The 15572-nt window shown below is 41.3% G+C and overlaps 1 protein-coding gene across 1 annotated transcript; it reads left to right on the top strand.

Annotated features, from left to right (window-relative positions):
- Window positions 1-2731: 2731 nt before the first annotated feature.
- Window positions 2732-13107, top strand: gucy2d (guanylate cyclase 2D, retinal). The gene is made up of 18 exons (XM_062988807.1): window positions 2732-3518; window positions 3603-3904; window positions 4612-4987; window positions 5104-5185; window positions 5355-5472; window positions 6054-6176; window positions 6497-6580; window positions 6679-6855; window positions 6937-7093; window positions 7490-7636; window positions 8138-8286; window positions 8494-8657; window positions 9359-9551; window positions 9869-10043; window positions 10551-10649; window positions 12611-12705; window positions 12830-12915; window positions 13023-13107. The coding sequence occupies exons 1-18, from the start codon at window positions 2732-2734 to the stop codon at window positions 13105-13107; spliced, it is 3399 nt and encodes a 1132-aa protein (XP_062844877.1).
- The last annotated feature ends 2465 nt before the right edge of the window (window positions 13108-15572 follow it).

The following is a 15572-nucleotide window of genomic DNA, read 5'->3' as shown; positions in this document are numbered from 1 at the left end:
TATTTACTTCTGAATGCCCACAGTACGACACTATTGGCACAAGACATTTTATATCCAGCTCAAAAATGTTCAGGATATTAATAAGCGCAATACAAACTACACCATAATAAAACTGCTCATAACTGAGTATATCAGTAATGGAGAGTTTTCCCTTTCTCCTCCCTCTCCTTCTTTATTGGTGGCTGGTAAGAGGCTTGCACGTTGAAGCTTAGTATAGCACAGCCCAAGCTGACTAATCTGATTAGACCAACTGGACCATCAGTTCTAAGACAGTGGAATCCAAACAAGCCAACACAGATCAAGAAGCACTGAGTTTAATATTGAAGCATGTCATCTGTCATTTCTCAGAGCCAAAACTCAACGAACCAGACATGTCATTAAATTTTATTGATTATTTTATGACCACTTAATGTCCTAGCAAAGACCATCCCTCCTACAGCTACATTTCCCCTACTAGCATCAGTTCCACACAAAATAAGACTAGGCTGACTGTATGTCTAAACACAATAGTCTAGATGTTGGAAATGAAAGTTACACTTTTAAAATCCCAGCACTTTACTTAAGTAGATTAATTGTTTACATAAATATTAAGACTATTAAGTACTTCTGATGAATTGCTAAGATTTTTCGGACTGGAACTGGTACCCAAATGGCCTTTTATGTTTTTAAATATAACAACACGGAGAACCACATATACTATACTATCGCTCCTTCGCACACACACACACACACACACACACACACACACACACACACACATACAAGAGAAACTTTGCTGTGTGTTTAATGTGGATTAAGTACTAAGGAAGGTCGAGAGGTCACGGCTCGGACCTGGCGTTCATCCACACCTCCCTCGTCCTATCTCTCTCTTCATCTCTTCTTTTCTAAATCTGTCTATTTCCAGTAAGACTGGGGCTCAGAGCAGCTCTCAGTGTACCTGCTCTCCTCAACAGGTACCTCGGTTTGGGGATAGACCCAGTCCAAAGACTTGTCCAACACGGAGCTGCCAACTTCAAGGGACCAAATTCTTTAAATTGAAGGGGTTTTTATTTGTATTTATGACAAAAGCAATTTTCAAAAGCAGATGAGGTCAGGACATCATTTGGGACATTTCTTTCCTGGCTTGGAATAACAAATCCTTTACAGACCCTGTTAATTTTTGTTTTCCTTGTTTTGGTGCAATGAATTCCTTTTTTGTATTGGAGGAGTGAAGACCATTTTGAGCTCTGGCTATACTCAAGATCTCCTATGGAAGATTTACTTAAGAAGGCCTTCAAGTAACGCGTCTATCCAGGTTAGGATGATTTCACTTTTTTACACCGTCATGATATTATTGGTGGCTAATATTAAAAACAACGTCAGTTATGTTTTGACCTGCTCCAAACTATCATTGTTTGGTAAGTATTAATGTAACATCATGGTGGGAAATTTTGGTAAAGCCTGTATAAGTGAATAAAGGTTTGGATTAAGATTGTTAACCTCAGTAGATCTTGGACCTTGTGGTTGTAAGGTTTTTACATTCTAATATTCTTCTAAATACAATATTCCTTGTGTTAGCCTTGTGCAGCCTTCAAATGCCATCATACTGTGCAAAAACACAAAACACCGTGCAGGGTTTGAAAGTCATATTTTTGTCACCCATAGTTTAGCTAATGTCAGATTTTTGGTCTTGCTTAAGACAGATTTCTTTTTTTAAATGTTAAACTTAAACATATTATGTTCAATACCAGGGTAAATAAATTAATTGACACATAAATCACTCAGTTTGGTTTTAAAACAATTTGAAATTTGATTAATTTGGTTACAGTAAATGTCGGTTGAGGCAGGAAACGTAGTAATCAGACATACAAGAACAGGCTAATGACAAAGCTAAAGCTAAAGCTTTAGCAAGCTTTTACCATGATAACTATAGAAGATAAATCCTTTAAATCCTTAAATTTAAATGTTTTTTTCTCTGTGGCTGATTAAAATTCTACACACAAGGTTTAGATTATTATTTCTGTCATGTTAGTTATTATGATGCTTCAAGAGACTCTCTGTGAAAGCTAAAGAAGGAAAATTAAGTAAAATCCAACCACAAATCTTTGAAGAACTTAAAAAAAGGTTTAAGATCTAAATACCAATGTTAAATCAGCTTTAAGGTGAATAAGTGGGCGACATGATAAAAAGAAAAGGGAAAAATGATCATCTGAATAAGCAGCAGCAGTTTTATGTTAGAAGAACAAGGGATGTGGAACAAAGAGTCAAAGAAAGTCAATAAAAGAGAGATGGTAAGAAGATAAAAGCAATTATACCTCATGTTTTTTTGATGTAAGAAGTGCCAAGGGCTAATAATGCTTAGCCATGCTAATCAGCTTGCTAGATACACATGGTTACACAGTTCACAGCCTGGCACAGAGATGCTGTGTCCTAAATCAAACACTCTTTTTAGCCATTTAAAAACAAAAGCTTTTATGTTTTTCTTATCTGCTGTTTGAGGTTTCTAACGTCTAAATTTTTTTCTCTCTCTTTCATGTCCCAACATTCGCCCGACACCTCAAACATCCACTTGTTTGCATCAGTGATGGCTGGGTATTGTGTAAAGTCTAACCCAGTGTGCGGGTAATGCCCCACTGTGGGTAGAACCAACAGCAATACAACACAGTCACATCCACTTAGTACAACACACACAGCAACACACTCCCATCCTACCACTCTTTCATTCTCTGGCGCTTATCAGAGAAAATTTTAAATGGCCACCAAAAGACACGCCAGCTTCTTTAGGCTGTCTCACCATCCACGATGGCGCACAGAACCCTCGACAGAACTCAGGAAACGGTGGAGAGCAACAACCCAACAAAACCCAGAGGAACCACCCAGTAGGACACGAGTTTCAACGTCTTCAGCCTGGTTTCTCCTGCTGGTGCTCATACTTTTATTCTTGCCTTGTGAGGTCTGGGGTGCCACATTCACCATCGCCCTTTTGGGACCCTGGACGTGTGACCCTATGTACTCCAAAGCCCTGCCTGATGTGGCTGCTCGTCTGGCCATGACCCGCATCAACAAAGACCCCTACCTCAGTAAAGGATACTGGTATGATTATACTTTGATAAATGAGGACTGCCAGACCTCTAGGGCTTTGGCCCGCTTCGCAGAGTTGGAGGGTTACGGCTCGGCCTTCCTAGGGCCAGCAAATCCAGGATACTGCACCTCGGCTGCCCTGCTAACCAAGAACTGGAATGTGGGCCTCCTGTCCTGGTCATGTCTCAAAGCTAACATGGACGACGGGACGTATCCGACGTTCTTGCGGCCGCTGCCTGTCTCGTCTCGGGTGCTGTTTTCTGTACTGCGATTCTTCCGCTGGGCACACGTTGCTATTGTGTCAGAAGAGAGCGACATATGGGATGCAACTGGGCAGGAGCTTGCTGCATCACTTCGTACCCTCGGTCTACCGGTCAGCACAGTGGTTACCATGGAGACAGATGAAAATGGGGCCCGAAAAGCTCTGGAGAAGATACGGGACGCGGACCGCGTGAGAGGTGCGTGCGACAGACATACATGGGTATTGGAATAACTCATCTAGAATGTCCATAGAATGTGTTTTATGTGTCTTCTCTCTGCAGTGATCATCATGTGCATGCACTCTGCCCTCCTGGGCGGAGAATCTCAGTACAAGCTGCTGACCACGGCCATGCGTATGCGCATGATCGACCGTGGGTATATCTTCATCCCGTACGACACCCTGCTCTATGCGCTTCCGTATAAAAACGTGAGCTACCCGGTACTGGCTAATGACACCCAACTGAGGCGAGCCTACGACGGAGTCCTCACCATCACGATGGACCAAGGGGAGCTGAATTTTTACGAGGCCTTCAGAGAAGTGCAGGAAAGTTACGAGATCAGGAGCAGTGCTGAACCCGAACAGGTAAAGCCTGGTTTTAGCATGCTGTACACCACTCTCTTAGAAACACCATTAGAAGCACTTCCTACAAGTGTCAGGCCTAGTAAGTGTCAAATGTAACAGGGGATACTTAGTGATATCTTGGTGTGTTGGTAAAATGGACGAGCCATAGATATCTTGGCCTCTCTGAACTGATATACCTCATAAAATTGGCTTGCATCCCAACACTTCCAATGGCTAAAAGGTATAAAGTGAAGTTGGAGTTTAAAACCAAGGCAATAGTGTAGAAGTCTTTAGTTATCAAGTCAAAAGACCAACAATACTCATCTGTATCAACTGGCAATCTGGCAAGCACATGTAGGGTCCTTAAAGTGCAAAAAAATAAATCCTGCAATCTTAAAACAACTTATTTATCTCAACATGAAGCAATAGTGTATCTTCTGCTCATCACTCGTCTTCGGGGATCTGTTTCTCTTTCCTTTTACCTTATCTTTCCTTTTGGGGAGACCTTCTTTGGTTATCTTTATCAAACATATTCCCATTTTTATAAAATGCCTGATGAATATTTAAATGATCTAAATAATCAGGCTGGAATACTAAGACTGTTCTAATCTTTGAACTGATTTATCTGTGGACCATAGTCCATGAATTTGAACTAATCTAATAATGCGACTAGAACTGGAAGACATCTCTCTCTCTCTCTCTCTCTCTCTCTCTCTCTCTCTCTAAAGGTCTCTCCATTCTTTGGCACCATCTACAACATGCTGTACTACACGGCGATGGCGGTAGAGCAGAGCCGCATGGCTGAAGGTGGCCGATGGGTGACGGGCGACATCCTATCTCAGAACGAGGGCAACTTCGAGTTCAAGGGCTTCAATCAGCTGGTCTCGGCGGGCAGCGACGGCGAGGGCATGCAGGCACGCTACGTGGTGCTGGACACTAACGGTATCGGGTCCACCCTGCAGCGCACGCACGTCCTGGAGGCACCGCATACGTATGGAAAGTTTGGCGCTCTTAAGTACATGGGGAAGTCCATCCATTTTGCGGGAGCCTCGCCTAGCACCGACCCCAACTGCTGGTTTAGCAGCTACGTGGCCTGCAGTGGTGGTAAAGTAACGTGCTCGGAAGTGTTGTGTTTCTGTTGGACTAAAAGTTTACACTCTTGTTTTTTTATTGTGTTAATTCACCCTTTTCTTTCTCTTCCCGTCTATCTCCTTGGGCAGGTTTGGATGGGGTGACCTTCTTCTTTCTTTTCCTGCTCTTCTTTGCTTTAGCGGCTGCAAGTGTTTTCCTTTATCATTTGAAGTAAGGGCCTGTTTTGTGCTTCCTTCTGGTCCTCCATCAGGGACAGTATAGAGTAAAAATGGACATTATAGTAGCTGATATATTGTGAAGTAGATGTGGAGCACCTAAACAGGGACAGTGTGTCCGGAAATTAATTTGTAATGCACATTTACTCTTCATTTGTTTGTAGGTTGACTGGCCAAATTAGTATCCTGGGAGGATTTGGAGGAGGAGGGATCGCAACCCCTTCTAAGATCATTCTTACGCTGGACGACTTGGTCTTCATCAACACACAACTGAGCAGAAGGGTTTGTAGTTCTTCCTGTGTTCTCAAACCACTTGTTTCGACCCTGCTTCCTTCTGTACCTCCCAGATTGGTCTGTCCTGCTTTAACTATGTCTTCTATAGAGAAATGATCTTATTTGTCTATTAATTTCCCCAAATCCCACCCAACTACTAAATTATTACAAGTGCAAACACTGGTAATAAGGGACGTGTTTTGGAATCCAAGCCAACATAACTGACCTTGCTTTTTGGATGGCATTCCTCTGTCCACTCTCAATTGGAAAGACTATAGAAGTACAGTAGTGTCCAAGCTCGTATACAGAATCATGCAGTAATGCTCCCAGTTGGCGCAGCATTAAAGCAATCACAATGTAGTTAGAAGGTGAATAAGATGCCACAAACATCAGGGCTGGGCATCGAATGGGAGATAACTGGCTCTTGTTTCTGGGTGTAAAGGTTTGCATTTTACTCATTCTGTTCATTAGCTCATTTGTTCGGAATACGGCAGTTAATGCCCTCTTTCAAGCCAGTTTCATGCCCTATGACACAACACAGGGTGTTTAGTCTGTACTCTATCTGTGTTTTGAAATCCCTTTCTCTGTAGAAGCTGAACGAAGACAGTATGGTCAGTAAAACTCAGCTGGAGGACAAAACCCCTCGGCATTCCGTGTCTGGACGGAGCTACTTCACGTCCACTCCAGAAACCTCCAACGTGGCTGTGTTTGAGGTGTGTACCTGACTTTAAACAGTGGCTTTGCTTGCAGTAGGGTTGGGTTGTAGTGTTTTAATTCTCATGCCAGCACACTGACTGAGTTTGTGCTTTTTTAATGTTGGATCAGTTGTGATGCAGCCAAAAAAATAATTGGAAGGTGGTACTTGAAGTTGGTGTCTTAATTCTACTGAACTTTTTTGATAAAAACTGATGTCAGTTTGGCCTAAAGAAGGTGGTCAGTGATAGGCTCTGTAAACAGGAATAATGGGGCAATGGAGGGAAATTTCACTGGTTCCCCTTGAACAGTATTAATAGTGTTTGTGTTGCGTTGACAGGGTGACTGGGTGTGGCTGAAGAAATGCCCGAGCGGAGGAGCAATCTCAGACATCAGTGACAGCACACAAACCATCTTCATTAAGGTAAAAGGAAACAAAACCAGGAACAAGAAGAAAAAAACCCCCAATAAATTAATATAATAAATGGAATAAAAGGATTTTCTTTCTGCGTATCTGTGCAGCTCAGGGACATGAGACAGGAGAACCTGAACCTGTTCCTGGGTCTGTTTCTGGACTCTGGAATATTCGGCATAGTGACCGAGCACTGCACACGAGGCAGCCTGGAGGACCTGCTGAACAACGAAGAGATGAGACTGGACTGGATGTTTAAATCCTCCCTGCTTATGGATCTGATCAGGGTAAGACAGGAAGGGATGCACATAGAGGAGGACAAACACAGGAGTGTATTTACGGCATGCACTATTCTTTTTGTCCATCAGGGAATGAAGTATCTGCACAATCGAGGCGTCATTCATGGGCGGCTGAAGTCCCGGAACTGTGTGGTTGACGGCCGGTTCGTGCTCAAGGTGACCGACTATGGCTTGAACCAAATCATGGAGTCCCTAAGCATGAACGAGGAGGACAGCAAACCAGAAGGTAAGTGTACATGGAGTCCAAGAGGAGCAAACTATTGTACTTTTACAAGTCTGCCATTGACTTTGAGTCTCAGCTTTATCACAGGCCTGGTGGGGCCCTTAACATACACAGTTAGTGGTCTCTGATGGAGGGAAGGCTTAAATCCTGCTGTCTGGTCGAGTTGTTGGCACAAGCGATAGAGGAATACAAGGAGCATAGTGTGTTCCTCTGTATGTGTTAGGGCTATATAAGAGAATCCAGGCAGCAGAGTACAGGGGAATGGGATATATCCAGAATTGGGACGCTCAATCAGGGCTTATAAAGGCTACAGTGCAGAAACAGTGATAGACAGCCATCAGGGTTCCTAATAAAGTGCTCGGTGGGTGTAGCATTTCTCTCACCTCACTGTTTCTCCAGATCAGTTGTGGACAGCACCAGAGATCCTGCGAAGCGACAACCTGAGCAAAGGAACCCTCAGAGGAGACATGTACAGCTTTGCCATAATCATGCAGGAGGTCATCTCTCGATCGGCTCCCTTCTGCATGCTGGACATGCCCGTGAAAGGTCTCACACATGCAAACATACATATTAAAGTCACCTTGTAAGACAGAGACCAATTTGAGTTTCTGCAGCGTCAAAAATAAACATATAGTAGCTAAGATTGTTATTATAGCAAAACCCACAATATTATGAGACGTTTGGACATCCCGGTCAAAATCCATGTTTGTAAATGATGTAAAATGCATCTATGCAGAGAGATCACTACTTTTTCAGACAGACCCACAGTGTTCATTTATTTTACTTAGAAATCCTACAAAACATGGATACATATACAAATGAGTACACATGAGTAATAACATATACGTGAGTCCCATCCATCCAAAGCAGAGTGTGTATGCATGAACGCCTACACACACATTCAAATCCAGGTTGTGTGTGTGTTGCCCCACTGAGCTCTTGTAAAATGTAAATAAACCTAAACATGCACAGTATTAGTGTGTACTTATACTGTCATAACCTAGACAACGATGGGCGCTATGAAAGCATGTGTGGCTGTGTGTACAGAGATCATATATAAGGTGCGCAACCCTCCTCCTCTCTGCCGACCCTCTGTATCGATGGATGAGGCTCCGCTGGAGGTCATTCAGATAATGAAGCAAGCCTGGAGTGAAGAACCGGAGCAGAGACCCACGTTTGAGGAGATCTTTAAACAGGTACGCACCAGCCACTGAACACTTTACGAATGAAGTGGGAAGGGGTCCATTTATTCCACTTATTTTCACATGTTATTTTTTAATGACTCCAAGGTCTCTGAGAAGGCTCAAGCACTCAATAAAAGACAATAAAAATACCAAAACAGTTCTGTGACTTCTTTATGTCTACTGATGCTCATTATCTCATACATCTTTGCATCCCTGCAGTTTAAGACCATCAGTAAAGGAAAGAAGACCAACATCATAGACTCCATGCTACGTATGCTTGAGCAGTACTCCACCAATCTGGAGGACCTGATCCGTGAAAGAACCGAGGAACTGGAGGTGGAGAGACAGAAAACGGATGCCCTGGTGGCCCAGATGCTGCCCAAGTCAGTCTCATACACACCATCACTGGCAGTACTTATAATGGATTGTGTATGGTGACTCTGTGCTTACATAAACAGGAAAAGTTTGACTGCAATGTTTGACATCATGGTCTTGTCATGGTCAAGTAGAAAACCCAAACTGTTGCTCAGACGTTATGTTAAGTGATAATAACTCGCAAAACTCATAAAATGTGGGTATATTGGGGGTATGTTTCCCCATCCCAATACTGCCAAGACAAACGTGTTCAATCCAAGTGCATGTCTGGTAGATGATGTATTATGCGTACGCTAGGACGATACTGATTATAAGTAAGCAAGCCAACAAATTTTTAATTGATCCTTTTAATAAAAAAATCTAATTAACAGCAAGAATTTGGGTGCAATTGGATTGGCAACACTATTACTGAAACCCAACACACCCCCAGACATGCCTACATGCACCATATGTCTAAAATATAGACCCCTGACCTTTTCTGTATCTTCTAAAGCTTTGTACAAGATTCTGACGTATGTCTGTGAGCCCATTTTGTCAAGATGATTGTATATATACTGTATATACCCCAAACACCAGATATAACCACAGGAACATTCTTTATATGCTAATGTCATTTAAAATCTACAAACTAACTGTGTAATACTAAGCCTTGAAGGTACAACCACAGTGTTTAAATCCGGTCATTATGAGTTTCTATTTCCCACCACAGGTCCGTGGCTCTGGCTCTGAAAAAGGGGAAACCAGTGAAACCGGAGCATTTCTCCGAGGCCACGCTGTACTTCAGCGACATCGTCGGTTTCACCACCATCTCGGCCCTGAGTGAACCCATCGAGGTGGTCGACCTCCTCAATGACCTCTACACTCTGTTTGACTCCATCATCCATCAACACGATGTCTACAAGGTACGGCCTCGATACAGCGCAAACTACTTTTAATGTATTTATAATTTGAATGCATAGATTTATTACTAATTATAATGACTGTATGTGTATTTATGACCAGGCATATTTTTAAAAAAAACACACAAATTGATAAATATTCAAGTGTCACAAAAAAGAACTGTCGACAACACTAAATTTAATCTAAAAACTGCCATAATCTACCAAACCTGTGCCTTAAAAGTGTAGGTAAACTTCACCTGTATGTACATGTTTGATTATATTAAAGTACCAGTGTGCATGTAGCTCACCTGTCCACCCGTTGCTGTATTATTTGAAAGGTGGAGACGATCGGTGATGCATACATGGTGGCGTCGGGCGTCCCCACCCGCAACGGAAACCGACACGCGGCTGAGATGGCCAACATGTCTCTGGACATCCTGTCCTGCATCGGGACATTCAAATTGAGACATATGCCCAGTGTTAAAGTCAAAATACGCATCGGACTCCACTCAGGTTAGACGTTCGTTCTTTATTTATCTTTCACATCGACATGATGAGACACAAAAGCTCGGCAGCCTTAGATGTACAAGCCTAAATCAGAAAAAGTTTCTTACATTTACTTTGACTTTCATTGACTTTGGCCTGCATAAAGTTGGGACGGTAAAGCATTGACCAATTTTATAACTTAAAAGATGTTTTGGTACCAATGTTTTGGCTTGTCTTAAGGCATCTCAACTGGCTCAAGTTTTTGATTTAGGGTTGTATCACAATATCCCACCACTGGTGCCACATACAGTATCTGGTAAGGCACAGAACTAAAGGTGGGAAAGCCTGATAAGTGGCATGAGTGTAGAAATTCAGGGGTTGCTTCAATTGCCAAAATTGGAACCCCTTCAAAAGGGGTTCCATGAATGTAATAATTAGTGCTGTTACCAGCAAGGAATTAGTCTCTTAATTGCAAGTAGGCATCAACACTGATAACGCATGACCACTTATTTTTATACTCTGCTGATGTTCCAGGTCCAGTGGTGGCTGGAGTGGTGGGGCTGACGATGCCCAGGTACTGTCTGTTCGGAGACACAGTAAACACAGCGTCTCGAATGGAATCCACAGGGTTGCGTGAGTACCCCCAAAACTACTCTGTCTTTACTTCTGACCTGTATATGAAGAATGTAGCTGAGCGAAGGTCAAAAATTCTACCAGTATTAAGCAATTGAGGGTGTAGGGCCTTGCTCAAGAACCAAACCATGGCAAACTTACAGCAGAGGGGCTTAAATCAGCGACCTTGTGATTACTAGTCCGGTACTTTAACCGCTTAGCATACAAATACAGAAAAGGAGCCCAACAGATTCAATTCTATCTGCCATTGATTGGCTGATTGCATAAATAAGAATGTTCACTAGTGTTCCTCATAAAAATGGACACTGAGTATGTACAGAGGTGTCCACAAGATAGTATGCTGTCATGTGTGTGAGTGTGTGTGTGTTCTGTGACAGGCTCAGAAAGCTTAGGCTGTAGATTACGCCATAAGCTCTTAAGACTATTAGCCGAATTAGAAAGAAAATTCTACTTTAGAAGAAATGTAAAGTAGTGTCCTCAACTGTCTCTCGTCCCTCTCGCCCTGAACGTATTAAACCCGGGGTCACAGGTTTACACACACTCCTACACTTATTTTAAATTACAAGCTATACAGCATTATCGTAGAGTCAATTGCATTGTTATTTATTTCTGAATTTCCTCCCTTCACTTTTAGGCATTTCCAATTCACTATAACCCTCTGCCATATGATATATCCACTTCCCTGGACAAACAGTGCTGCAGGCTAGGCTATCACCTGATTTTAGTGATTGTAGAAAGTCTCACAATCAGCCCCAACACAAAAGGATCATGCAATGCCCTGTGCATTCATTAAACGCTTTAAAAATCCACCAAACAACAGTTTCAATATCCAAGAATAAAATCTAAAGAACTACAGGTCTATCTGACATAAGCTCAGCTCAGTCTTTATAACTCCATAATCTAAAATTGGATTCATGGTAGCAAAAACGACATCAAATTTGTTAATCATCATGAAACCAAAAACAAACATGATTTTTGCGTGAAGTCTGTGGTGTATGTTAAACACACCTCTGGTTCTGAGCTTAAAAGTGTGCTGCACTGTGACTGCACTGTTTTGAAACCAAACCAGGCCAGGGATCTAGGTTCAAATCTCGCCTTTGGTCTCCCATGTGTCTGTGTGGGTTTTTTTTCCGTGTTCCGGTTTTCCACAAAAACACACCAGTGAGATACTCTAAATTTCCCCTAGGTGTAAGTAGGTCTGTGAGTGGGTAAGTGATGCATTGCAATGGACTGGTGCCCAGACTGGTGCTGTCTTAAATATGATTGGTTAAATTTAGGAAGGGGTAGGGACGGGTTGTGGGGCAGATAGAACCATGACAAAGACACTGCCGCCTTCTAGTGGACATATTGTAGGTCAATGTTTCTGTACCAAAGGTTGAAATGTGAATACTGTGAGGAATAAAATTCGACCAAATATTGAACTGTATCCAAATATTCATTGATTTTCAGCCACTGATGAGCCTTACTAAGACCTAGGGCCAAATGTAGAGTAGCCAATCAACCAGGGTATGCAGAGACAATCCACAGACAAGGAGAGGACATAAACTTCTCAAAGACAGGAACCAGAAACAAAATCAGAACCAAGACAGGTTGTATCACTCAGTTTTTGTATTTTAAATACTACATAACCTCATTTAGGGAATGCTCTTATGTAGAGTGCCTTACAGAGGGGTTTTCTTTACTCCACATCCGACATATCCTTACTCCAATGTCCAACAGTCCAAAAACACAAATCAGATGGTTGATTAAAATTATTAAACACCAGAGGCTGGAGTGCACATCAGTCTAATGAACTATTGCAGCACTGCTGAGATCCCAGAGTATAAAATCTAAGTTTTATCCAGATGTAATTATTACTGCAGCTTTAGGATCCTCATCCGACTAAAAATAAGCAAATAAAACTTGTTAAATTCCTTAGATATTTCTTAACATATGTATATGTTGTATGGTCATACCTACAGCTTACAGAATCCATGTCAACCAGAGCACATTTGATGTCCTCAAAGAGCTCAACCTTGGATATCAGATACATTCAAGGGGCCGGACAGAACTTAAGGTAAAAGAACACTCATGCATACAAATGAATACACTTTAAGTACTTTATCCATATTTACACCAGTTTAAAAAATATCCGTATCAGACCTTTACTGCAACAACAGTCTCTATTTTCTCCTGATCAGGGTAAGGGAATAGAAGAGACATACTGGTTAGTCGGAAGAGAAGGGTTCAACAAGCCTCTACCTGTTCCTCCAGATCTTACACCAGGGTACGAGTCCAATGTGCTGTCTCCTGTTCTCATTATGAGCCCAAATTAATTCTTTAGTACAACCTTATTTTATTATCACAGTGACTTACCCATCTGATGTCCTACAGGGCAAGCAACCATGGCATCAGCTTGGAGGAGGTTCCCGAGGATAGAAGACAACGCTTTCTAGATCGGCAAAAGAAGATGGGGTGAACAAGACATTTAGGTAAATAGAACACTTAAAATTCATGATTCTTAAAATCCACTTATACTCTATAATCTAATCTATTATAATGATAACCTGCAATATATTATAACATTAAGAATGCTTAAAAACCTAAAGATTCACATTAAAAGAGTGAAACTGAGCCCCATTCATCAGAACATGCAGTGTGCTAATGACTTTATACATATTCTAGTTTATTCATATCTCATCAGTTTTGGTTATTGTTTTATTTATGGGTCCAAGTTTGTTGCACTGCCCCGCTTGACAGTTTTAGCTGGTACTGTAGCTGCAATTTTTTTCCTTTAAAATGATGACACTAATGCAAAAACTTGCAGTAAACAAGATATTAATACAGGGATGCTTCATGCTGTAATATATAATCTCTTTCTTTGTTGCCACACAGGCAATGATGCCCATGTTCCTCTGCCAGCTGCCATCGGACCTCTGGTGTTTTGTGACGAATTCATGCTAATTCAGCATTGCCTGGTGTTATTTACTTATATCCCAACCACACAGGGATGAAAACTGATCAAAGATTCACCTCACATGGGTATTAAAACACCTCAGGCAGCCAGAATGAACCAACAGCTTACAGACTACCAACAAACAATACCAGGTTATGTATCATAAAACCCTATATAATAATACAGGAAGAAGGTTTAAGTTGAACTCCTGATTAAGGCTTGACGCAGAATGAAGAACACTGAAAGCCTAAAAGATTTTGTTGTGTTACTGGCCAAATGCATACTACAGGAGGTAACTCTCTTTTTGTTACAAAAAAAAAAGCAGAAAAAAACAACAAAAAACAAATTCTTATTTATAAAGCATCAACACTTACATATTTAGTTGTGAATTATAAAAAAATTACTACAAATATGTATTTTAAATTATTTGTAAATTGCTTGCTTAAAATGTCAGAATTGAACATAGAAATGGATAGTGCACACATGGATCGCATATTTACAAGTCAGAACAATCAGCCCTTATCATGAGCAAGATTCAGTTACTCAAAATATTGTGGACTGTGACATTAATTTAACATTAACACTTTTTCCACTTAATAATGAAATGTGAGGTATGTAATTGTTGATCGTACTGTACATTTGCTCCAAAGCTGAAGCTGATGAGATGAGCTGGAGGACATTTGCAAGACATTTAAAACACTAAGAAATAGTGACCACGTCTCTATACACCTGTACGGTGAACTTACTCTAATCTTTTAGGTTCTGGAGTAGGTCGTTTTCTACTAACAAACTGTGTTCCTGTAGAATTGACTGTAGTTACTGTTTGAACTGTAAATCTAATATATGATCTGTAAATAAACTGGTTTTAAACCTCCCTCTTTCTTTTTATATTCTGTAATTATATTACCTTTAATATGACGAGCTGAACATGCTTTTCTGTGCATGTGAAATGGGCCAGTGATAGCTCAGTGGTTAAGGTACTGGACTAGTAAACAGAAGGTTGCCGGTTCAAGCCCCGCCACCACCAAGTTGCCACTGTTGGGTCCCTGAGCAAGGCCCTTAACCCTCAATTGCTCATTGTGTAAGTCGCTTTGGATAAAAGCGTCTGCTGTAAATGTGAACACAAACAATCGATTGAATTCCTAAGTTTTGCATTAGATTATGATTTATTTTGCGATTACTACCTGAGACGCTTGGTGTGCGTATGTTGTTGTTAAAATAAAGACCCGTGGCATTTTTAAAACTTTAACAAGTAATCGAAAGGTCACTGGTTCAAGCCCCACCACTGCCAGGTTGTCAGTGTTGGGCCCTTGAGCAAGGCCCTTAACCTTCAATTGCTTAGACAATATATACTGTGACAGTACTGTAAGTCGCTTTAGATAAGCGTCTGCTAAATGCTGGAAATGTAAATGCTCTCTAAATGAAACTCCAACTAACGAGCGCTGGAGAGTAAGTTGCCATGGTGATTACGATGATTAGCTTTGAATCACCCACGTGATGCCTGTTTGAATCGTTCAGTTAGCTTGCTAACTCACATGCTAAATGCTAATTTAATTCAAATAACTCTGGTGGGTTTTACAAGGAGAATTCTGAAGCTCTGCAGGAAAGTGGACTTGTAAGACTGAAAGAAGAAAAATAACTAAGCGATGTGGTTAAAACGATATTATCGTGTGTAGTGGTAATTCATAAGCTAAATGCTAAAGCTAATCTCCTTGTTGCATAGTAACGGTGAGCGCGCGGTTTCACTACAGCAGCAGCGCCCTCAAACTAGGACAGAAAAGTCCCGCCCATTTTTCCAGATATGAGGGCTGTAATTGGACAGTGGAATCCAGTGGGCGTGGCATGAAACATGACCGAAGTATGTTGAGCTCCTCTATCAGAATATAAATAGCGACTTTACTATCAAGCAACACCAGAATTAAACACATATTATTATTATTATTATTATTATTTACTACTTATGTTTTTTATAAACCAGACCAGTACAA

The sequence above is a fragment of the Trichomycterus rosablanca genome, chromosome 26 (assembly GCF_030014385.1).
Source record: "Trichomycterus rosablanca isolate fTriRos1 chromosome 26, fTriRos1.hap1, whole genome shotgun sequence".
Lineage (NCBI taxonomy): Eukaryota > Metazoa > Chordata > Actinopteri > Siluriformes > Trichomycteridae > Trichomycterus > Trichomycterus rosablanca.
This window is presented reverse-complemented; position numbering and strand designations above follow the sequence as displayed.

Coding starts and splice junctions, on each gene's coding strand:
- gucy2d (XM_062988807.1), top strand. CDS start 2,732: ATGGCCACCAAAAGACACGCCAGCTTCTTTAGGCTGTCTCACCATCCA. Junction 5,186..5,354: donor GTTTTCCTTTATCATTTGAA/GTAAGGGCCTGT, acceptor ATTTGTTTGTAG/GTTGACTGGCCAAATTAGTA. Junction 10,650..12,610: donor AATGGAATCCACAGGGTTGC/GTGAGTACCCCC, acceptor TCATACCTACAG/CTTACAGAATCCATGTCAAC.